The sequence below is a fragment of the Mus caroli genome, chromosome 5 (genome assembly GCF_900094665.2).
Source record: "Mus caroli chromosome 5, CAROLI_EIJ_v1.1, whole genome shotgun sequence".
NCBI classification, from domain to species: domain Eukaryota; kingdom Metazoa; phylum Chordata; class Mammalia; order Rodentia; family Muridae; genus Mus; species Mus caroli.
Genome location: NC_034574.1, coordinates 13,181,119 through 13,207,420, shown reverse-complemented (window position 1 = coordinate 13,207,420; position 26,302 = coordinate 13,181,119). Strand labels below are relative to the sequence as shown.

The 26,302-nt window shown below is 36.7% G+C and overlaps 1 protein-coding gene across 1 annotated transcript in view; it reads right to left on the bottom strand.

Annotated features, from left to right (window-relative positions):
• Positions 1–26,302, bottom strand: part of Gnat3 (G protein subunit alpha transducin 3) — a 55,806-nt gene that overhangs the window by 12,883 nt on the left and 16,621 nt on the right. The window contains exons 2-5 of the mRNA XM_021162702.1: positions 19,996–20,038; positions 15,258–15,399; positions 7,198–7,355; positions 3,676–3,804 (exon numbers count right to left, since the gene is read on the bottom strand). Of these exons, the coding sequence (XP_021018361.1) occupies positions 3,676–3,804; positions 7,198–7,355; positions 15,258–15,399; positions 19,996–20,038 (472 nt within the window). The remainder of the gene's footprint in view (positions 1–3,675; positions 3,805–7,197; positions 7,356–15,257; positions 15,400–19,995; positions 20,039–26,302) is intronic.

The window sequence follows — 26,302 nt, the reverse complement described above, 5'->3', positions numbered from 1 at the left end:
CTCCGGGGTACTGGTTAGTTCATAATGTTGTTCCACCTATAGGGATGCAGATCCCTTTAGCTCCTTGGGTACTTTCTCTAGCTCCTCCATTGGGGGCCTGTGATCCATCCAATAGCTGACTGTGAGCATCCACTTCTGTGTTTGCTAGGCCCCGGTGTAGTCTCACTATAGACAGCTATATCAGGGCCATATCCAGGGATCCATCCCATAATCAGCCTCCAAACGCTGACACCATTTCATACACTAGCAAGATTGTGCTGATAAGGCTCTGACTTTCTAAGGTTGAGAGTTCATAAATTAGAAATGGAAACAAAAAAGGGAAATGAAAAAGTAGCAGGGAAGTTATGAACTGGTAACAAGAAGAAAAACAGGAGACAAGTGTGGTGTATTAATTTGCATGCTTCCAGAATTGTGGAGACAGCTGTTTGTTTGAATGTCCTTCTCACTTTGCATGTGAATATAACACTAGTAGCTTCAAACTGTCCCATGAAGGAAGTATTTACACCAGAGAAATCAATAACCACAAATTAGCTTTGATCCCCCATTATTCATTTGCCCTACTGATTGGAAAGGTCTTTATTAAATATGCGCCCAAACACTGTTGCCTGTAAGAGTGAAAAATACATATAGCCAGGAAACAGATGGAAGGTCAAGACTCGGAGGGGTGAGTATCTTTTTTTTTTTAATCTTTATGATAAAAAGGAGCAAAACCATGTTAAGTAAAGAGTACAGCAAGCATAAATGTCCTTGTGCCTGGAATGTTAGAACCAGAGAACCAGCTAATTCAGGAGTCCCTTGTGAAGACAGAAAGTCAGTGTGGTGGGTAGTGCCAGCACTGGGAGGTTTGTGATATTGAGCTGGTGGCATTAATTACCAAAACTGCTGTTTGGTTCATAGAACCTGGGACTGAGGAAATTCCAGTTGCTTATGTAGCATCAAGACACTAACTCTGTGCTGACTGCTAACCTGATCCAACCTTTATCCTAAGTGTGCTATCTAAGAGATCCATAGCTGCTGCTGCGGTTTCCTGGAGATCCAAAGAAGGGATATTTGGCCTGACTAGCCTCAAGGCCATAGCAATTCCAGCCTGTGCCATAGGAACTAGAAGAGAAGAAAGAGAGCAAACAGAAAAGGGAGTATGTGAAAAGGTCCTTGGCATGGCAGAGGGAGACAGGGGGAGCAGCTGTGGACTTGGCTCCCAAAGGAAACCTTCAGAAACTGGGGCAAAGAGCATCTGGCTGCAACCAGGCTGAGCTAGAACTTAGGAGAATTTGTTGGAGTTTGCCAAGGGAGAGTTGACTTCATTCTCTGTGGCCCTTTGCCCTGCTTTGATATTTGACCAATTTTCCAGAAAATTAACTATTTGTAGGCCTGAAATTTAATACGAATTTAGAAGACATTACTTCCATACCACTTGAAATATCCTGTATAATAGGAGTTTTAATTAGCTAGCTAATAATAACCAATTTTGACACTTTGCAGTCTTTCAAAATTTTTATTCCCTTTAAACTGAGTTGAGGATATTAGCTAATTAGCATTTACTTACATTTTTTTTATCATAAGGGTTTTTAAAAATTCATGTCTGCTGTTCTCTAGGTTTTTTTATTTTTTAATTCTTTGAGTACATTTTCATTATTGTGGGCATGACTGACCTTGTATCTTATGTAGTTTTAGTATGTTTTCATTACTAATATATTTAGTTGGAACCTGCTATTATTAATATTCTACCTCATCCTTAATCCATAGAAAATTGTTGAACTTTGTATAAGGTCCCCAATGAAGGAGGCAGAGAAATACCCAGGGAGCAGAAGGGGACTGAAGCCCCATAGGAGGAACATCAATATGAACTAACCAGTACCCCCAGAGCTCCTTGGAACTATGTGGGGCAATGGGCTATGCACAGACAGCCTGGTCTCCAGAGCTGAGGTTGTGAACCCCAGTAGAACCTGGTGGTGATTATTCACCTACATGGGACAGAAGGCGTTCCCTCATGTCTCCTGGACTCCTGGCTGGTGTAGAAATTACAGCCTCCACAGCCCCCCACAGGAGAAGCTGTGGCTAGTAGTCATGTACATAATGTCCCAAGCTTCTGACCTTGAGGCTAGACTCCTCTCAGTTACCTAGCAACAGCAAGATAACACAAGCCCACTATAGGAGGGGCTGCTTGGCCCCTTTCTTACTCTCTCTACTAGCTCTCTCTAACATCTTACTCTCTAGCCTTTCCTCTTTCTCTCTCTTTCCCCCTCCCCTCCTCTTGGCCATGGCCTCTCTCTCTCTCTCTCTCTCTCTCTCTCTCTCTCTCTCTACCTTTTCTCTTTTCTTCTGCCTTTTTATAATAAATCTCTAAAACCATAGACTGTCTCTGTTCATCAAGGCCTGCTGTGCTTGGATGATGGGATAGGCTTTCTCCTAATGAGCCATGCCTAATCTCCCCTCAGAAGGCCTTCCTGTGCTCCAGCCGCAAACCAGACTTAAGACTCTCGCCTGTGTGGGAACCTTTCTCTCTTTGCCCTCTCTCCCATATCTCTGGGGCCAAGAGTGTTGAAGTGGGGCCCCTGGTATCAGGGGTTGCCCCTTGTCCACCCACTGTGGAGTGGGGTCCAGTGGCTACACACAGCCAGATGGCCACCTGGACCAGGCGAGTAGAAAGCCTCTGGCAGTCCTCCGGTGTCCAGAGCACAGGAACTCTGGCAGTACATGTGCTCCCCTCCCTCCCCTCTTCCCCATCACCCCTCAGCCCTACAGAACTAAACCACCAATCAAAGAAAACACATGGTGGAACTTGTGACTCTAGCTATATATGTTACAGAGGATGGCCCAGTTGGTCATCAATGGGAGGCGAGGCCCTTAGTCCTGTGAAGGTTCTATGCCCCAGTATAGGGGAATGCCAGGAGCAGGAATCGAAGTGGGTGAGTTGTGAAGCAGAGGGAGGGGGGGAAGGATAGGGGATTTTCAGAGGGAAAACTAGGAAAGGAGATAACATTTGAAATGTAAATAAAAAACATATCTAATAAAAAATATAACATGAATAAAAAAGAGAACCGTTAAACTTTGTAAAATAGGAACAAATATATTGCCCTACCTCAGGGGGGAACATGTGAAAGCTGTTAAAAACCAAGAGATGCCGTCTAACTGTATTATGGTTTACATTTCTTAGTAAATCTAAAGAGGATTTGATAGTACAATTTCAAGGGTTTACTTCAATGGGAATTCAATGCAATGGCAAAAACAATAGGTCACTCATTTCCATACCAAAACCAGTCTGATGGAAATGTGCCTTCTAAATAAAATCACATGATTCAAATGACAGTATTTTAATTATTTCCATTTTAAGCTAAGGTAAATTTAAGGAATATTTCAAGCAAATAGAGAAGTGAGCAGGCAAACAAAATAGTACCCCTGGCATCTGTTGCTAAAAGGCTATTTAAATATATTTTCTTAAAAAAACAAACTCAAAAGGTCATTTTTAAGTTTTAGAAAACAGAATTGGGCTACCACTTGTTTGAGAAATGCAGCCTAGAAGGAAGGACAGGCTCAGAGTGGGATGGGGTGGACAGCAGGAATGAAGGGTGGGGTCTAGCCAGCTAATTCCAAAATCACTGCACTTGACTCCATGATGAAATACTGAGCCGAAAGCATACTCCACCCACACTTAGAAAACAGGTTGGAACATACCTGAAATTCAAGTCTTTAAAGGAGAATTGAGTTTCAATGATACCAGTGGTTTTCACCCGGGAATGTAGAACGTCTTGCTCATTTGGGACGTACCCAGGGGCTGTGAGTCTGTCTAAGTCATTAAGGTAGCTAAGAGAAACAAAATCGAATGGAGTATATTTTATTTTTGACTTTACATTGGATACACTGCAATTCAGTGCAAATGTATTTTAAGACTTTAAAGTACGTTGGAAAACAAACCCTATTTGTTGTTCATGATACTGATCTGAATGGCAGGCCTTGGCAGCTCAGATGTCACAGTTGCAGAGTGCTGAGTGCCCAGAGCTCCTGGAGAACTCTTCTCTAAGAACTCCTCAAAGCCACTTTAGCCCTAGACTTATGAAATCTGTAGGACAGACTCACTATCATATAGAGATACAAAAGGGTCTTTCCCCATGCAGAGCTGTATAGATGCATTTCTATGTATTATGCTGCCTTGGAATGTTTGCCTCAACAGTTTTTACTCAAAGATCCTGTTATGGAAATTACTCGGTTTCCATTCTAAGACAGCGGTTGGTGTGTGTAACAACTTGAATTGTTTGAGAGTTATTAATTGTTTGGGTGATTTTACATGGATTATTTAGTTTAGAACACTATAGTCATTTATGTACTGTAGCCACACCACTGTCTATCAGTGCATGGTGAAGCCCTTAACTCCTCCAGAATTCCTACTGTTACTGGAGTGAACTCTTTGCTTGTTTGTTCCTTCTGTTTATTTGGTTTTTGTTTTATTGATCACAGTATCTAAAGCCTGGCAATGGTTAAATGTAAGCTTGATCAGCTCTGTGCTCTGAGTCTGTTAGACTAAAGAATGAAAACTATTCTTAGTATCTTTATCCTTTCAAGCTCGATCTACAATTAAAACTGTATTTCCTTTCATTTGTACTGTTGTGTATGACACTACGGATTAAATGGCTTAGCCATATGGCTATTTCTGTGATGAATTTAAATGCAAAATTGAGCCATGCCTGCATACAGATTTTAAAGTTTGGTGTCTTTCCAAAGAACTTTGAGGGTATAGTTATACCAAATGTTAGTTATTGCCTACAAAGTTAAATTTGTTCAGAGATTATGTTAAGAAGTTCAGATGTGTTAGCATCTAACACAGTGGTTCTCAATCTGTGGGTAGCAACCCAGTTGGGGGAGTCAAATGACCCTTTCACAGGGGTTAATCCATTTAATGAAAGCTTGAGCAAAAATAGATTTTAAATAATTTTTCTTTGCATTTGTAAATCATTTTAGGCAAAGAAGAGACTTTAGCAAATGGGAGGATTTTCATCAAAAGTGCTGATCTTAATAAGTAAATTTGGTATTTGGATGCCCAAGCCTGTAGTTTCTAAACCTTTAGCTGTTATGACTCAAGTCACATACAATGCGTTGATTATTTACTTCTAATCCTGTAAAGACAGTGCTGTCCTTTGTAACCCACATTTGCTCTTAATGCTTGTGGAATTTAAACAGCACACTAGGTGGCCCTAATTAGTAAACCATGAAACTTAGGTAGCTGAGGCCTTTCCTCTATTCTTTTCCTAGAGCTTGTGGCATCCTCAGCCAAACCCGGGAATTAGGAATTCTGCTCTACTCTTCCAGCAGCATCCATCTGCAGAATGTCTAGATATGCAAAAAAAAAAAAAAAAAATCTTCCTTTCACCAAAAAGTTGGAAAAAATGTTTTATATAGTATAAACAAAATAAATAGGTAGTGCAGGATCACTCTGATATGGAAATTGAAGTATGTAACTTAATTCAAAAATTGAAAAAAATAATCTGTTCTTAATGTTTGGAAGAAAATAATGTAGATTTAGCAACATTTTAGCAGGCTTTTATTTAATATGCCTATAGTAACACTTTGAAGCTGCCAAAGTTAATATCTCAAGTATTTAATTTATGTAGAAAATATTTCTACTTCATAGAGAAAATATATTTTCATATAATTATACTGCTGTGCAAATTAGTGTTCAAAAACTATTTACAGTATGGGCAGAACTCAGAAAATCAATGCAAATAGATGTTTGATATATTTAACACTATGGTAAATATTCTCAACTCAAACTATTAGTCAAAAATTCGAAGCATTTAAACAAATGAATCATCTAAAATATGTAATACAGTGTCATTTTATTGCCTCATGTTAGTTATCTGAGTTATAATTAATTTTTTTACTATAAATATCTATATTTTGCTACCAAAGGACAAACAATGAGGCAAGCATATTAACAATGTAATTGAAGGTATTTAGGCAATATTTATTCAAAATGAAATTTATTAATCTTTCCGTTCACCTTTCCCAGAGGTAACTAAGCAACATTTTGTATGTAATGTGTAAACTTGCATCTTATTTACTCAATGATTAGCACAGACAGGTAAGCAAGGTGTTACAGTACCACAGAAATCACTTTGAGGATCACAGTGAGGCAGAGACTGGAACCTTGGAGAAAATGTTCCCAAGTTTATGTAGTCACAGAGTGACACCCTGTCTCATCAAGTAGGATCCACACTGCTGTCTAAAGGCGATGGTCCCAGTGGAAATGAACAATAAATGAACACTCATCACCATCACAGAAACGTGCTCACTACACATGGACTTCTTTTTATGTTTTTTTTTTTTCAGACTCTCTCCATCCATCACTGTTTTTCCTAAGAAACAGACTTATGGGGCAAAGGCACTCAGTGATTACAAATCTGCATTGTCATTGTCATGCATGATCCATCTCTCTGTTGAAGAGAGCTTTGCTTCCCGGCTACATTACTTTTTGTTGCTTATTTAATGAAACCTCAGTGCTTGCATGGTTTGTCACGAGATTCATTCAAGGACAATGTTGTATGTGTTATGTGTTTGTAGGCATGGGAAGAAATAGAAAATGAGTAATTGCACAAACTTTTTGTAGCCAAACATAATCACATGTTCTTGTTGATTCATACAGAAAATAATTCAAGAAACACTCGAAACAAGGAAGTTTGAAGATGTGGTAACAATTCTATTGTAAACAGTGCAATGCTCTTCTAAGTTCTTTATTAACATTAAATACTTACTTGCCAATATTTGCTATGCTGACTCTAACAAGATTTCACAATATGCGAAAATCTGAAACCAATCGACTTTTCTTCCAGAGTTTTGTGTCTTGCTCAATAACCTAGTGGCCTAACACATATATCACTAGTAAAATTAATCTAGGGGATTATTTCAGTAACACTGAAATATATGATTCAGATGAATACAGTTCCAAATGTTAACATGCATACCATCTGTCTGTGTTCATGCTAAGTAAGCATTGGACATCATAATAATTTTTTTTTAACTAAGAGAAGATATGTGTAGTATATATTTCTTCTCAGGTATGTTGTTTCATGTCTTTTCTGCTGGCTCTCAGTTTTTTTTATAATAAAATGCAAAACCATTTCCCATTATTTGTGCTTACATGCACAATGTGCCAAGTTACAAACTATGTGTCATCTGCAATTCTTGTCCAAGAAAATGACTTACTAAGCTGCAGAGTCATTGAGCTGGTATTCAGATGCCCTTTCAAAGCAGGCTTGGATTCCTGGATCCCCCCACAGTCGTTTAATGATTTCAGCCAGCTGAGGAGTCATAGCACCATCTTCTAGTGTATGTGCCATTGAGTGAAGTTGTTCTTGGTCCTCCTGGAATAATATTTTGGTGGGAAGAATGAAAGTATGCTATTTAGGTACAGGCACTGTTTTAAATAGAGCACTCTATTTAAAAGGTTTTTGTTCCTTTCATTTTGTCAATCATTTCACTGAAGAGTTTTTCAAAATCTATGAAGAATAATAAAACTAACATTCATTATAGTAGTTGACTGATATCTAGAAATGCTGACCTTTGGAAAAATTGCAAAATACTATATGAAGAATTTGAATGATTTGGATATTTCATTGATTTCTGAATATGTTGTCACAAAGAATAACAGTGCTTTGTTCTAGTCTGTTATGGCCTGGTTTAAAATGCTGGTGTGAAAGAAAAATTAGATTGGCATAAAATGTTACTTGGCATGAGGTATTTCTTTTAATTACTTGGGCAAGTGATTACACACACGTATAGACACACAGAGGTACTGATTCTGTATGTTAAACTGAGTGAATTGAGTGCCTTTGCATTAATGTGCCATAGGACCGACATAAGGATTGGCTAAGAATCAAAACACAGAGTACTATGTCAGTACATAGGAAGACGTGGGAAGTGATGAGGATGGATAGAAGCTTAGAAAACAAATAAACTCAATGTAAATAATCTATAGGTGGCCACAATTTATACTAGTAATCAAAACACATTTGACAAGTAATTAAGATTAAGAGTTTGAGTCATAGAGTAGTTAAATAGATTATGGTAAATGGTTAGGAAAACAGAGAAATCTGGGCTCAGATCCCCTGTGTCAATATCCAAAGCTTAGGCTCTGCCTGCATAATACCATGCTAATGAATATCATTATAACAAGTTACAATGTGGGACACATAATTTCTGTCTCATCTTCCTTACAATAACCAGCAAATGCTACAATGTATGCATTTACACCTGTACAGCGAAGTACTCTCAGAGCTCCCTTTGACCAGGCAATCAATCCAAAAGGCACCAGAAGAGGAGGCAAGGGCAAGCAGAGTCTGTAGAGTGTGCCACTGCTAAGAGTGAATAGATCCAGGAGGAACTCTTGCTTGCTGATATCAGTCATTCATTTTCAGCCAACTATAGTTTTATTCTGCTGTTTTATTAAAAGTATGTTCTTTGCCTAAGATATTAATAGCATATCGTTATTATTAAGGAATGTTAAATCTAAAAGAAAACTTTTCCATCTTTCTTTCTGATGAGTTTTTATTATTACAAGCAGGTAATAGATCAGATGACCAATTGATTGTTAAATAGCCCAAAATACACGTCTTATTTTATTTTCTTGCATTTGTCCTTGTTTTTTTGCATTGTGGGAGACCTATTTCAAAATTCTTCCTTTGTATTAGACAGAGAACTACAAATCTAGTGAAATGTGATCTGTTCCCTTAATTTTTAATTAATGTTGAGATAATACAATTGAATAATTTCTCCTTTCTCAAAAACTGCCCATAAGCCCCTGTTTGTTATCTTTCATATTCATGCCCATTTCTTTCATTTATTTTGATATATCCATTGTGGGGCCATAATGGTCCAGGGTTCCGGAGGGAGGGTTGAAGGAGCTTCAACCCTAGACACCTCAAATAGGAAGACTATAGTAGTTGGTTACCTCCCCCTCCCAACCTGAAGCCATAAAGCAGGCTTCCCCACATTAACCCATAAAAGAATTTATTACGCTGACTGTTATTATGATTCACTCATTGTTTTACCTTGTATGGTTTTTCCCTCTGGACCCTTCAGCCTCTGAGTATGCAGATAAAGCATCTTCCAACATCCTTGCCCTGGCCAGAGACTCTGGCCACCTCCACAGGGACATAAATACTCCTTTCTCCCCATCAATAAAGGAACCAGTTCTCCAAAGCTGTTCCTAGCTGTGTTCAACCGGGGCCCTCATCGTTGACTCAGATCCTATAGTGCATTCACTGGGCCCCAGCTAAGCTTTTCTCCTTCCGGTCCAGCTAGGTGTGCAATGGGCCTGGCTATCCTGAGGGAGAAGTGGACACAGGGCGGCAATATATGTATGTGTATATACATATATGTGTATGTTTTTAGGGTTGACCATTTAGTTGGAACATTCTTCTACTGCTAATGTGCCTTTGGGGCAAATGGTGCATTGAGGCAGCTTTTCCCAGGGTCCATTCCTAAAGAAATAAATCACCTGCTTGTTCAGCAATCCTTTATAAACCAATATGTTCTTCCTTGCCTCCATATTATTCCACATTAAGCTAAACTACAGTTTATTTATATTGCTAATTGGATTTTTACTAAAACATTTAAATGTCCCCAAATCTTTTCAAACACATCCTCAATCCTAGTATTTTCCTGTAGGGCATCCATCTTATTCTGTTGATTATGTCTTGATTTCTGCGTTTCCCACACACACCTGGGTAAAGACCCTCTTGATTTTTAGTTCAGACTATTTAGTAGAAGCTTGTGGAATGATAGTCAATGGACTCATACCAAAATACCACCAGGCCAAACAAATGAGACAATCTTTGAATGCCAAGATAACCCTCCCCCCGACCTCTCTCTCTCTTTCTCTCTCTCTCTCTCTCTCTGTGTGTGTGTGTGTGTGTGTGTGTGTGTGTGTGTAAACCTTCCAGGCAGCTCAGTTCTACAGGCAAAGTTAAGAGTCTTTTGGTACAGGGTGTGGTGTAACCTCCAGTGTCACTGTTTTGTTCTAGGGCTGATTCATTTGGCTTGGCTCTCTAGGCACATGCCACTTTCTCCTTCAAAGCCTGTGGTTCCTTCCTTCCTTCACTGCTTACATGGTAAAGAGAACCGGACAGCTTAGGACTCATTCCTTCAGCCAAGGTGATGCATGTTCCATAGCTCTCCATGTTCTGCTGCTCTCCAGAACCCCAAGGAACAGGGAAGTTTTTATTTTCTTTTTCTAGACCATAACATCATTTCATTGAATGTAGGGCATTTCAATTCTTGATACTCTCGCACAGTCATTAAAAACACAAATCATTTTTAAAATTAAACCCCCATCTTGAGGGTTGCTGTGTGCATCTCATTTTATGCAGGAATATTTGCAGAACTATATTTATTTGCTTACTTACTTTTTTTATTCATCTCTCATATACTACATTCTGAGCACAGTTTCTTCTCCTTGCCCTCCCTGAAGTCTCCCCACTTTCCTCTCCCCCAGTTCCACTCCCCACTCTGCCTTCCCTCAAAAAGGAGTACATCTCCCAGGGACATCAAACAAGCTACAACAAGAGTAGGCACATACCATCACATCAAGGCTGGACAAGGCAACCCAGTAGGAAGAGTAGGGTCCTCAGAAATAGTCCAAAGGGTCACAGACAGCACCTGCTCCCACTGTTAGGAGTCTTATAAGAATTCCTAGCTACTCAGTCACAACATAGCAGAGGACTTATGTCAGACCCATATAGTTTCCCTGATTCCTGCAAGTCGCCGTTCCTAGTCAGTTGATAATGTGGGTCATCTTCTTGTGTGTCCCTGGACCCTCTGATTGAACCATTCTTAAGGAATCTTACTCTACTGTTTTATTCTTCTAGCACTCTCAAAGTACACTTTCCCCTGTTTTGTGTTACTCACAGCATTTATTCAAGTGCCTTTTCCCTTCTTACTTTATTGGTTTTTTTAGTGTATAGGTATACAAGGACAAAGACTTTTGTTGTTTAGTTCATTTATACACTCTGATGAGCAACAAAATACATGTTGCTAAAATATTGTTGACCAAGCAAACCAAAGTAATAAATATGCTAATTCTAGAAAAACTAAGGGCCTTTTACTACTCTATAATTTCATTTTAAATACTACCCTGAGGATTACTGCCCTTTAGGGTTCACAGGAGTTCCCAAGACAATCAGAAAACAGGTATTTACATTATAAGTCATAACAATAGCAACATTATAGTGAAGAAGTAGCAATTAAAATAGTTTTATGGTTGGGGGGGGGATCCCCATGGCATGAGGAACAGTATTGAAGGGTCACAGGTCTTTTCTACACCATGTAGCCTAAAGCAGTGATTCCCAACCTTCCTAGTGCTAAGTGTTTCTTTACAAATGAGCCAATGATTCTTCATTGTTACTATGTGCCTTGGGCAGACTTAGAATCTTGTCGAATTCATTCTGAACCGTGCAGTCATATTTCCAAATAAGAGAGAAAAGGATATATCAGATCATGGAATAGAAGACTTGCATGTCTGTCTGAGAAATAATTAAAAATGTCAAATTCTGTTGCTACTAAACTTTCAGTCTTTGAATATTGATAGCTGTTAAGAATTCCTGATCTGTTGTAGGACACAAGTGATCCACATATATTGCTTACATGAATTCAATTGCAGAACATTTTGGGCAATGTTTTTCTAATTATCATCATCATAACTCCCATCCTGATTATTATACTTGTGTGTGTGATGCTTATGATGTGTGTGTTCAGGTATGCCATGGTGTACATGTGGAAGTCAAAGCATAATTCTTTGGAGCTGGTTCTCTTTTCCCTTTATATGCATTTTCTACATCAAGCTGCGGTCATTAGGCTTCTGTTACTTCCTATTCCTTTGTAACAACTAGACAATGTCACATTAAAAATATACATGCTACTACCTGCTACATTTTTTTTCTTCCTCTAAGCATTTGATTATTTCTTCTCATCCACTATCCCTTTAAGTTCCTCTAAGTAAATTACAATAGCCTGTAACAATATGACCAGAAGACCTACATTTACATCTGTAGACAGAATACCACATTTAGCTTTAAATTCATGTTTGCAATTGCTTGCATGTGTAAACGTCTTATAGAATGAGGATACACAAGACTTCTAAGACACAGTGAGCTGTCTTAACCACTCTTTCAGTGAATAGGACTTACAGATACTCACATGCAGCTGGGCTAACCCGCTTAAGTGCCAAACACTTTATAATGATCAATATCAAGCTCTCCTTTCTGAATACACTTTTTCCATTTCAGCTACTGATGATTAACAGTAGTTAATGTATCTCCAGAAGCAACCCAAATGCTTGCCACATAAACAATAGAATATTGTAAATGATCTCTGATGAGAGCATTTCTGTATAAAAGTTTTAATTACTTTGAAAAATAAAAGTAGAAGATACTTACCTGGACCTTATTTTCTAAAATATTCTGAATTTTAATGGGCTATTTATATTTTTGTCCCTTAGTACTATTGTAATTTGATGAAGAGACTGCTAACATTTTGTGCATGAAGAAATTAAGACAGAGATGTACAGTATCTTTATTTAAAGCTAGATACTCAGTGGCTAAAGCAACTGACATAGGTTTCCTGTACATACTGTCTTTAAATGGAAATCTTTGTGATGATGTACAAATGAATGGTTATGTGAAAGTATATATGCTTGTATAACCAAACGTATCCACCAAATCATAAGTCTGAAAGCCATACAAAATAGTGCTTAGAAGTTAATTTGTTGAGTAAACAGTTTAAATCAGGTACACCATATCTTCATCTTACAATAAAATATTAAATGAATGAGTAAAAGTGCAAATGTTTACCTCATTTGAAACAAAAATATGATCTGTATAGGATGAGGAAACTATGGTGTCCTGACATTCTCGAGGATAGGACACAAGTGCTTCTGAGACATCATAGCAACTTAAATGGTTACTTAAGATTGCACCATTGAATGTACAGTGGCCAAAACTTACACTTTTAAAACCTCTTTCAGTAAGCTAATAGTAGTACTGTTTAGAGTCTGTCGTTTGCACTCCATTTGTATAGCATCATGTCCTGAAGAATGAAGAGGACTAGTCAACATCACTATTTATAAAACTTGTGCTGTATTTAGTACACATTATTTTAAAAAAGAAGCAATAGGAAGTTTAGTGATTTTCCACTTCCTTGACAAAAAATACATGTAATATCTTATATGCAAATTCCAAGACCTTTAAATCACTGTCAAAGAATACAGAAGGCACACACATTCTATTAACTAACTACTACCTGGGAGGGAAAAGTAAAATAAATGTTGCCATGAAAAATGTTTAAAACCGTTTTCACATAGGCCAAAATACTGTAATGGAAGCCAGGCAGCAGTATGCTAAGCCCCAGGAGTCAGCTGCTGAGGCTAACCAACTACCCATTGTTGCTCTATTTTTTCTGACCTTTAAATAAGGATTATATTAGTAGTCCATTTCTTAAGAACCATTATAAAATTTTGTGTGCTTAAGAAAAGCCAGGGTCAGAGATAACAGAGCAGCCATAAATAAAATTGGTTCAACAAATCAGAGTAATAAAAATAGGAGGTCTTGGAGTTCTTGTCTTTTACTTTATAATGTCCACATGTAAATTATTTTACTTTATAAGTGAGTACATGTTTGTGTCTCTGGGTCTGGATTACCTGAAAGGTTATGGTTGAAGTGTAAACTAGTGTTATCGAAACTCCATGGAGTCTATGAGAATAACCCTAGCAAAGAGTAATAGAGGACCCTGAGCCTGAACTAGCTATCTTCAGTATCCAGCGAAGGCTTCTGTTGGAGGAATTGGAACAACCCAGCCACAAAACATTTGAACTTCAGTTTGTCCTGTCTGCAGAGTATTCTGGGACCAGAGTCTAGTAAAATCTTCATCAAATAGACCAGAGAGACTTCATCCAGTAGCTAATGAGAGACATAGTCTCAACCAAACATTAGGTGGAGCTCCAGGAGTCCTGAGGGGGAGGAGGAGGAAGAGAAGGAGGAGGAGGAGGAGGAGGAGGGATCAGAGGAATGAGAGAGGTCAAAGACATACCAGGAGAACAATGCCCATGAGTCAACTGACTAGGGACTCAGAAGTTAGAAAGCCTGTAAAGGTCAAACCTAGGATCTCTGCATATATGTTATGGCTCAGTAGGTTGGTGTTATTGTGAGATTCCTAACAGTGGGAGCAGGGGCTTTCTCTGACTCTGTGCCTGCTTATGGGATGCTTTTCCACCTACTGGTTGCCTTTTCCAGCCTTGATGTGATGGTATGTGCCTGGTCTTAATTGTAACTTGTTATGCGTTATCTGGTGGTTGTCCCTGGGAGGCATACTCTTTTCTGAGGGGAGGTGGAAAGATGGATCTCTGGAAAGGAGAGTTGCAGGGAGTGGATCTGGGGAATAGGGTAGGTGGAGGGAGGTGGACATGGCAGGATGATAGGTAGAGGGAGGCAAGACTTGAGGAAGGAGAGAAAAGGGAAACTGTGGCCAGGATAAAATATATGAGAGAATTAAAAAAAATTAAAAACAGCGTAGAAATGGGTATTTTCCCTTTTATCCCAATAATTTCCTAGCCTCATTTAAATGCTCAAACCTGGGAAGGGAAGGAGAGTAGGAAAGCACTGGTGTCTTTTGCTGTCTTGCATATGGTTTTTCCTCTACCTGTGGTTCCTGTACCCTGATCCTATTGGAGACTGTTCAATTGATGCCCTCTGGAGATAAGCAGCTACTCTGGGAGGGGACACATAGAAATGGAGAAGGTCTTTTAATGATTTTCTTGTGATTGGGGTTACCTATTGGCTTTTAGACAATAATATATGCATAGTTTTTTTATACTAAAGTAGTTTTTAACATATTATCTGTTTTTAAATTAAGTATATTTTTAATGCATCATAATGTATAAAATAAGTATTGATTAAATACAGGAAAAATACTTGTAGATAAATGCTATGTTATAAACCACAGTACAGCTATGCTTCTTTTTTTCTCTACTATCGTATTTAATACTAAGTTTAATTCCTAGAAAACAGTTCCTTTTTAATAAAATTATAGTACACAGTAAAAAGAGATGTTTCATTCAGAGAAAAATCATAAAATTTAAGTTGAAGACAGTTAATATTTGCAAAATCATTATATTTTTGATTCCTAGACACATAATGGGACAACAAGCATAATCTTAAGATTATTTTAGCCCTCATCCCACCCTAGCCATGTAATTATCACATGGGCATACTTACTCGGCTCCTAGGATTGACATAATCAATCCCCAGTGTAGCCATGGCTTTCACAATAGCTAGGATGGACTGCAATGTGTTACTGTAAATCACTGCTTTAAACTCCATGCATTCTTGTTTGCTGTAACCATTCTTATGGATGATCCTGCAATTAAATGTGAAAAGCTTTTGTGAGGTGAACTGTTGTAGCACAAATGAGCATCAGTAATAAATAGCTTGAATAAAAGTACTGTACATAAACTTTAAAAAGAAAGGCTTTTAATGATGAGTGTGTGCTGACTTTGGACAACTTAACACTTGAGAATGTTTCTCCTTCATTGTCTTTTTCATATAATGTGGGAGGGATGTGTGTTAAATATACAATGAATTTAAAACTTGTCCTAGATCAAATACTTTTTCAAATATATAAGTCACAAAGATTTTTCTTTTTACAACCTAGACTCCATTTTCAAGAAGGAAATTCCCTGGTCTCCAGGTCAGAGATGAGCGTCCTGACCTGAATCCTGATGTGGTGTTTACACCATGATTTCTGCAGGATGTGAAGTCACTTAGTGGAACGGCCCTGGCTTTTCCCATCATTTAAGACATACTTGGAACAACTGGAAGTAGGAGTGCCTGCTTTCTATTTACAGCATTAACAAAGGCATTCTTTTTTATTTTTTTGTTCAGGTAATTGCTCTCTGTTGAATCCCTTGCCATTCCCCCATGTGCGTACGTGTTCCAGGGTCTAGAGAACTGAATTACCCAGACCGTAGGGTTGGCTGGGCTCCTCTCTTCCTTCCACCCATTCACTTGGAAGTCAACCTTAACTTAGGGTTTAAGAATAATACCTTGAAATGGATTTCCCTTTAAAGCTAAAAATCAGTGCTAGTGCTCATTGTGCATCTTTGCATCTTCACTGAGAGATAAATTCTTGTTTCTTTCTGTTGCTCTTTTGTTTATTTTATATTGTTTTTAAAGTGAATTGGGTTTGTTTGGTTTGTTTATTTGTTTTTTGGGGGGCTTTTTTTTTTGACTGTCACTTTTCTCAAGATTTATGTTGTGCCTATACACATGGAACCTCAAGCATAAGGGGCAAACAGAGCACAAACACCTCTTCAATGCCTTTGAAGAACTTAAAGTAGCAAATGGAAGGGCCAGGCACTGACAGGAGTGAATGTATGTGTGTGTGTGTGTGTGTGTGTGTGTGTGTGTGTGTGTGTATTTAATTTATTCCTTTACATTTGATTACCAACACATGCTCATGTTTATTTTCAACAGGTCCATGCTTTTCTGCATTAATCTATTAAATCACTTGAATAGGCAAAAAAAAAGAAAAGAAGGATGGAAGAAGAGGAGAGGAGAGGAGAGGAGAGGAGAGGAGAGGAGAGGAGAGAAGAGAAGAGAAGAGAAGAGAAGAGAAAAGAAAAGAAAAGAAAAGAAAAGAAAAGAAAAGAAAAGAAAAGAAAAGAAAAGAAAAGAAGAGAAGAGAAAAAGCTCGATGGTGACTTAGACCACAAGAAAGCAGAGAGTATTATTTCTGAATAGATCCAGGCATAATTGTTGACTAAATCCCAGTCCTCCATCAAAAATTTTTAAAAAATGATTTTAATTATTAAATTAAAATGGTAATTGTGAATAAATGTGGGGCATCCGAGTTCCTTTGGTAAAACAAGTTCCTCTGATTCTTCTCAGCCTGTGGGGAAACATACAATAGAAGAATACAATTTTTTCTAGAAAGAGTTCTCTAGCTGTAAGTTGGTTTATGGCTCTGTTCAAACTAATATGATTTTATTGCATATTTTAATTCTTCATTATATACTGAAAGAATGAATGAATCACTCCTGTCTCTCCTCTCACTAGAGCCATAGTGGAATTTCTGTCAATGCAGCAGCAGCTATGGCACACCGCAGCCACCAGCCATGCTACAAAACAATTTTACAGTTTAGATCTTCAAATGCCATTGAAATCACACATAGCTCAGAGAACATAGCCATCAAATCTTTCCATCATGATAAAATTTCTAATGGGCAGCAACAAATTATGGAAAGAATTATCATTTTCAAAGATTTTTGTGCCATATAAAAGTTTATAGCCACATCTGTGTATGGAAAGAGACATTAGGGAAAATGTAGTACATTCTTTTACGGGTAGATATACTAAAAAAATAAAAGACAAGGAGTCGCAGAAATAATAATGTGATGACTTTGGAATAATAAGATCCACATTAATGGTCAAAAGGAAGAGGAACTTTATAGATACAAGTGAATAGATATATGCAGTTAACAAGTTTGGACGTGTGCTAAGCACCGGTGTTGGGCAAAGATTGTTGTAGTCATATGCATTGGTTGCATTAGTAATTCAAATGGATGGTTAATAGTTTCAGCATTTTGTAAATTGATTACTTATACTTTGTTTTAATTTAGGAGTCTTTATCTTCTACTTTCCCATTTTAAATAATTACAGAAATCATATTTTACATATAATTTGATACTTTGAATACTTAAATTACTTCTTTTATACATATTTCAAAATCTCATTGAAGTTTCTCAGAAATATGTATAGACAAACAATACTTATGATTTCCTAGTTACTTATATGTGTATATATGATTTAGTTTTATTTTTTCTGTGGCCCCTTTTGCCTGATTATGTAAGTAACCTGTATGTGTTCCTGGTTCCTTTAGATACCAGAAAATGGGACCACGTACCCTGCAACTACAGTTAGGGATGGGTTTAAGTGGCCATAAGTTTTACTCACCTGCTTGCCTGGTATCTTTGTTGAAAGGACTGCTGGGGTTAGAGGTTGGGGGAAGGAGAGACACATGGGGGCATGGGGTATGGTGTGTAGGATCCAGAGGAAGCATGAAGAAGGGTGGAGTTCTTGGAAACTAACTTTCATCATATGCAAAGTCAACAAGTGCACTTAACAGCCAAACCATCTCTCCACCCATAAATCTATATTAAATATAGAAAAATTATTCCTACTAATTTTTTTTGCAAATTGTACTTCTACAATTATAAGTAAAATTATTACCAGCTCTGGTTGATATAACATACCTTCTTTATAGCATGGATTAGCCTCAATCTTGTAGCAATCTCCCTGTCTCAGCCTTCTGAGGCTTATGAGAATAAACTACCACATCAAGCTAGAATTATGTTTTTATAATTTATTATAAGAAGGAATGCCTAATTTTTGACTTGAGCTTTTATTTTTTAGATAGTAAAGTTTGAATGAATTATATTATTTAACTTCTTTGTTACAGGTAGTTAAACTCCAACTGCTCATTGTTTTTTTTTTTTTATTCATGTATTTGGCACATTATTGTTTTAAATATGAGCCTATATTTCTTTATATATTAGCCAGTTATATATCTATAATAATTATTATTGGCTTTCCAGTTTTCTATTTTTGTTTACTTATACATGATTTAATATTTAATTTTTTATATAGCAAAATGACTATTCATTAAAAACTATATTTACGATTATAAAACGTAGACTTAAAAAAATAAGATAACAAAGTGTGATTATGTCCTAAATAAGAGGGTCGTAGAAAAGAATAATTATCTGAAAGAATGAGAAATAACTTTGCTGTTAGGATGGGGTAAAAGTCACAAAGCATGTTTTAGAGACACATGGGAGAGTTAAATATTTTCTGGCACCTATATATGAATCTTCAAAAGTCATTCATAAGTAGATTGATAGGCAAATCACATGAGATTTTAATGTCATAATATATCATTATCTGTAATATGAAAATCAAAAGTGGGCTGGCTTAACTAAAGAGCTTCATCGCGATTATCTAACCTCATTTTATTTGTTTTTTATTGAAGATTTTAATCACGGCAGTTTTGTTTAATGCTTCTGCATTCAGAAAAATAGGCAGTTATCTGATTGTAAAGAATGGATAGAAAAATTAATATAAGAGCACATAAGAATCTTTTGGAGTGATATTAGTGAACAAACATTTCCTATACTATAGGGGAAAAAAGGCCAATTTCTGCCAAATTCCAAATGGATCCTTGATTGACATATTTGAAATGTCTTTGCCTTATAGCCACAATGTTACAAAGCTAGATCATTTGAGGATTGATATGATTAAGACATAGCTTCTGGGATTAATACTTTTGAAAGGCAAAATCCAAAAGAAAAATAGAAATTACACTTTTTATTAAACAATAAAAAGGAATATATACACACTCAAAAAGTCAGGATAACTTTGCCACTACCCACAAATACTGAAGCGATTTTCTCAATTCTGAAAAGTGGCTCACAAAGCATTCCTTTTAGAATTTTTCAGTGTGTATAATGTTACTTGTACGTGTGCATTCAGGGCTTACCATTTGTTATTGGGCAACTAATTGGTGTCTCTTCTCTGTAGAAGACTATTTGTGCAGCTGCCAGCCTCCACTGTGTCCCTGTACTTCTGTGTAGGATTGAAGCCTCTTGGGCTTCCCCTGTCCAAGTTAGGATGTCTATTAGTCCTATTTCAGCTCATGATTAGTAATCAGTCATATTGGTGAGACTTCATTAGCAGATCATACTTAGTCATAAATATGTAACAAAATTTACTGAAAAAAGAGGCAATCAATATGGAAAAGACCAAGAAGGGGGGTGTGGGAAGATTTGTAGGGAGAAAAATAAAGGGGAAAATAATGAAATTGTATTATAATAAAAACTAAAATAAATAATTAAAACAGAATTGTTCAATGCATAGAGAAATATCAAATGGCAAACATTCCAAATACTTCTGTACCTACTTCATTTGTTTAACAATAGTGCTTTTCCCAGATTCACCTGCTCCTGGAACAAAATGAAGCAGATGTTATTTACTGATATACAGACTTTGTTAGTATATTAAAACCTATTTTATCATGCATAAATTTTTGACCTCTTTTTATGTAACTTCTAAAGAAAATAATAGTACAAATAGAGAAAATTACATTTTAAATTTAAACATGATTTGAGATGTTTATATCTCCTAGTTTGCAACCCAAGAACATATATAATTCACAATTCAGACTGTACATTATTCTTGCCTCCTGAGATTAGTCTTTGCATCTTTGCTTGAATAAATAACAAGAGAACCATTAATAATTTTATTCGAGAACTGTTCAAACAGAAATCTATTCTGATTAAAATATGTTCTTGTCCTCAGAAGCCTATCATAGCCCTCGACATAGCTATAATTTCCTTTATTCAGAAGAATGAAGCATCTTAACAACTTTAGTTAACTGCCAGGAGCCCTAATGCATATGGGGTGACATGGAATGTCTCATGCCTTAAGATCAGCATACCCTGAGGTAAAAATGAGGAACCAGCAGTGGTATCACAGGTGTTATATTCACCCTTATCCACAACATGCATTACAGTTTATGATGTACACTATATGAGATTTTGGCATTAACTTACCATCATATAGAAAACTAGCATCATATAGAAAAACCCAAAATGCACATGATCTTTGACAGATAGTAATAGTTCTTGGTGAAAACTTAGTGGCTGTTTTAGTTTGTCAGTCAGGACCTTCTGAAGATATTTCTTGAATCTCTCTTGATGTTAAGGATAAGTTTTTTCAGAAATGAAAACTAAAAAGTCATGACCTCTGTTTGTTTTTGCATCTGTGTATGGCAGGCAGTTATCTTGTCTTAATGTTTTATGATTTTGATATAAGCAAAATGTAATTTGAATAATAACTAAATCTAAAGCTTTTATTAAAATTATACCTATGAATATGAATTAGAAGCCCCTGAAAGCACAATGATGAATTTTAATCCCACTTCCACCTACTTGACCTTCAGTTTTTCTCTAGTGCTTCCTTCCTGCTCTACGCTTATGATCTCATCCCCATGCATCAGAATGAGATATATTTCACATGAAAGAAATGATTCTTTGAACTTGTAATTCAAAACTAACCTATGCCTACCAAGAAGCTATTTGAAAAGGAAAGGAAAAATCAGTTTTCTTAAAAGGCATGTCCTTGAGTGTGCCAACCTGGAGCCACTGCAGGTTCCATGCCCAAGAGCAACTGGCCAACACAAAATGTCCTTCCTTCCTTCCTTCCTTCCTTCCTTCCTTCCTTCCTTCCTTCCTTCCTTCCTTCCTTCCTTCTTTCCTCCCTCCCTCCCTTCCTTCCTTCTTTCCTTCCTTCCTTCCATTTCCTTTCTTTCTTTATGTTTTATTGGTTTTCTTTGTTTTATTTTTGAGAAAAGAGACAGAGAGAGAGAAAGAGAGAGAGAGAGAGAGAGAGAGAGAGAAGAGAGAGAGAGAGATCCTAAAACTGGATGGGGCTTGGGAGGGTCTAGAAGGAGTTGGGGGGAGAAAAATAATATCAAAATGCATTGTATGACATTATTTTATTTTGTCCCTTTTATGAGACAACATTTTTTCTATTGAAGTATTTCTGTATGGTCTTGGTCTACATATTTCCTGAGCCTGGGTGAGCAGATAGAGAGGCATCTAAATTTAACCCTTATGGCAGAACATTTTTATTGTCCCTGGCAAATCTTAATGTATCCGATTTCTGCAGTTGTCTAAACAGCTGCTTGTGATACAGAAAAATAAGGAGTGGTAAGGCTAAAATAAATAATGTTTCATTGACAGATGGTTATGCACCGATTCTCCCTGCTGGATAAACTGCCTATGATTCGCCTCCATTATTATGCCAGGGTGCTTTCTGCCACAGGTCATAGAAGTTAAAAACAAAGCTAATGAATGCAAAAATCAGCCACAGCAATTTGCCAATATTCCTTCATAGATTTTTTTAAATCTTCTATTTTTTGCTATGCTGATATTAAAACTAGGTCCTGTGAGTTCTAGGGATCCATTCTCCCAGCAAACAGTAACACAGCCCTGGATACTTAGCTACTAGCAATGGAAGTGGATATTGGAAAGTAAGTGTCAGAAAACCAAGTTCCACACAATCTCACTCCACCAAACCAAATTTTAGTTTTACTGACCAAAAGTTTTCCAGCTGTGGGAATGAGATGTTAGAGGGAGCTTCAGTCCTACTTCTTCAGGTTTACTTTGTCCTATATTTTGCTCAGTGAAGTGACTCATGGGAAAAGCCTGGAGAATTTTTGAAACAGGGAAAAGAATGCTTCTTCATGACTATCAATTAAAACTTTAAAATAATTATATATTGTCTATGATTCCCTTAACAAAGTCAAACTTACTCATGAAGTTGTTTTCAATCGAGTGAAATATCATTCTTAAGAACCAAGAAAAATGTATAAGAATTTTGCAGCAGGATACAACTTGTAGGTAGAATATATGTCTAGATGTGTGAGGCCATAGTTTCATCTGTATCACAACACACACGAAAATAAAATTTGAGAGTTATATGATTATAACTTCATGGATTTTAAAGAAATGTGTTAATAATTAAGAGCCACTATTAGTCAGATAAAAAAGAAAATTGCAGACATATATCATTTTATTTCTCTGGTATAGAATACTCAAAACTGTGCCACACATTAAGGGGACAAAAAGGGTGACTTTTAGGTTACAACAAAGAGTAAATGTACATTCAGAATAGCAAACTAGGTTGATTATAGGAGTCCTTTGAAGGCACAAAGCTCCTATGCTCAGGTCTCTTATATAATAGGATATCATATCTGTTCATAACCTATGCACATTCACTACTGTGCTTTAAACTGCTACACTATTTACAATTATAACTGTATTGTAACTATGATGTAAACCATTGTTATTTTCTATCATTGATAAGATAATGAGAATAAAAAAATCTCAATGTATTAAGTACAGGTCAAAGTTACAGGCATTTTTCATCTTTAGTTGCTTGAAACCTGGTGTGTAATCCATGAATACTAAGGGCAAAGGTCAAAATCAGATGGAATCACACTAATACTGGAATTTCCCAAATTATTTCTGACACTAGAAGGGTTGTAAGTATATAACAATTCTTTGTAACTTATTAAGTAATTAATTATGTACCTAAGTGATGTAAAGTAATTAATTGCTATAAAGTAGAAGATAACTTTTTATGAAACTTCATATTAATAATTTATATTTGGTTATAATTATTTTTTAAAGTAGCGTTTAAAAATTTGTAAAAATTTTAAAGATTTTCTTTGCTCTGTGTAGTAAGTTTACTGTTCTGGGTGAAGTCCCAAACAGTTAACTGCTGTATTGGCATAATTTCTAAATAAAAAACAACTCATCTAAAAATCTCCTTCATTATTTCAAACTCCATCTCAAAGCTTCTCAGAAATGAACTGTTCATTCCCATTCTCACATTGATAGTGGGTCTTAGTTCACGATCATCACTCCATTCTTGGAGGATTAGATCATGTTACAGGGCTAAATATACACATGACAGCATGTTTGCCTATGCTCAGTACAGCCTAAAATAGTTCCTTCCTTCTGAAGTGTGGGCATAACTAACGTTACTTTCTAGGCTAAAGAGCACCAGAGGAATTTTTGCAAGACACATACTGTTTCTTTGAAGAAGATAATGCTTCAAATAACAATTAAAAACTGTACTTCATTTGCATTTTAATACGCACAATTAGAAAATAATAAAATACAAATGAACAAAACTATTGTTACATAGAAATATGAAAAAAAGAATCTGAAATTTGTACAATATTCATAACTGTAACTGAACTCTTCTAAAACGCACAAAGTTTGTTTGCTCCTTTGGCTAAAAAGGGCACCATGAGATTAAATAATTTGACATGTGTTGATATATAAGATACTTTTCTAGGCTAATGAAATCATATAGTTGTATAATAGAGAGGAAGTTAGAATGCACCAGTCTTGTGGCTGTGTTGATCTCTGCATGAGAGGAATGAGGACCTTAGAGATGAACGCACATGCTACATATGTGTTCCAATAAATTCAATTCTCCTGATAATGCTGTATCATATTACTTTGTTTCCAGGTGTGCATTAATAGTGGAAAGTTTAAATGGTTTCAAGCCATATCCTCACAGTCAATAAAGTTTCCAGTCTCTCTTTCGACTGTATTTATGATTGAAAGTTTTATTGTGATACTAGAAGAACTTCAATTCCAAATCATGATGCTAAAGGCTAAACCTAAGTCCTAGTCTTATAAAGACTACTATTGTAAACTGTTAAGGTTAATTAAGAAATATAAGTTGGTAGTTAGTCACCTTATAAATGATAAAATCCTTTAATACATTCATTCATAATTTTACTTGTATTCATGCTAAGAACGGACATAATTAATGATAGGATTAAGCCTCATTTAGTCTCTTGTATATGTTTTCTATGTTAAGCCTAACACAGATAACTAGAAATAAACAAACAAAAAATTCAACTATTTAGATATACTGTAGATAGGTGGTTTTCAAATGCTTCAGAGACCTGCAGAATATGGCATTTAAAATGTTTAATTAAAAAATATGCTTTTCTTTATAGAGAGATATGCCAGATCCTAGCAGCACCCCTATTTTCTTCCAAAAGAGCCTCCAAGAGTCTCCAGCTTAAGTTTGCTTCCAAGGTGGCAAAACAGCCATTGAGTGACTGCTGGTCCCAACTGTGGGCAAGCAGGACACAGGGGAGTTGAATGACTCACTTAGCCTAGAAAAGTAGGACAGTCATTCCTTAAGTTTCTGCTTCCCAGGAAAGTCTATCAGCTCTTCTGGGTCTGGGAGCCAAAGGCTGATGCCCCTGCTGATCACAGAGGGACCCAGACTATCTATTCAGTGAAAGGATGATCAGTTTAACAACAGAAACTAAGTCTCCAGATGTGTTCTCAATTCTAAGCTCAGTCAAAGGTCCTCACTCTCCTAAAACTGCTGCTACTAAGTCTAGATACAGTCTTCCTTGTTACCATTTTAAATAAGGGCTGAGGATACTGAAGTCTAAGTTGTAGGACCTAAGACAGTGTTATAAGATCTAGGGTGGTGTTTTAAGGTTGGTCTGTGAAAGTTATGAAGGTTGGAGAATATGAAAGCTTAAATAGTGATAAGAAAGTGATTTAAGTGTTTTAAGGCATTAAACAGAATGAAAACATTTCAGATTACTTTTCCTCACTCTGCTACTGTTATAATTAAAATTTGAAAATCAATCAATGGAGTTTTGGTAATATCATATTCACAGGCTCAACATCTTAAGTTTTCTTTCGTTGTATTATAAGTATAAACTTAAAGGGGACTTCTCATTGTGTTCATTAGACAGAAACCTACAGTACAGTGGGCTCACCAATATGAGACAAATAGTGGAGTACTTTATTTCTCAAGTTCCCAAATAGAAATGGAATAAACATTGTAAACATAGTTCTTACCCTGGTAGTTCTCACAATTGTTCTTAGTGTATATAGGTTACAGATGTTAGAGATAAAGCCCTTTCTTGAACTATGGGGGAGAGTTGGTATGACCTACACCCACATTTATTGTATCTAATGGCTACGTAAGTCTGTCCTTGTATCCTCCTTGTTAATTGCTGCGTTGACAGCACCAGTTGCTGCCAGATAAGTAAAAGTTTATCACTTCCTTACCTGCCCTAAAAGAGCAGTCTCTGAGATTATCATGATAAAAAGCTAGTTGCTGCTGTGGGGGAGATCACAAAAGGTCACATTGTCTCCAATCTGGCCAAAGGGCAACCTAAAGATAGTCAGGTGGTAAACTGTGGAACCTCTCCCACTATGTTAATAGCTCCCCCCACCCACAAGAGTGTGACTTTTGATAAATAAAAGAGTTGGTGGCAGGAGCTGGGACAGAACTACTCGGCAGAAGGACAGAGGCAAGACACAGAAACTTAGACAAGAAAGAAGCAGAGAGCACCTCGAGGTTGGAACACAGTGGCAGTGAAGTTGGCTTATGTTAGCTGAGCTAGCTGAGACTGCCCAAACAAAAGAAGGCCAACCGCCTATAGTATGTAGATATCTGTGTCTTTATTATAAACCAGAAGCAAGACACACACACCCCAAAGCCCTGCAATTTAAACTATTTTAAGTTGAAATGAAAACTATGGTTTTATAGACATAATTTGTATTCAAGTATAGTGGGAAACTTACTTGCTAATTAAGGTCAAAGCACACTTTGACCAGATAGCCTCTGGGCTTGGCAAAATATGGGAA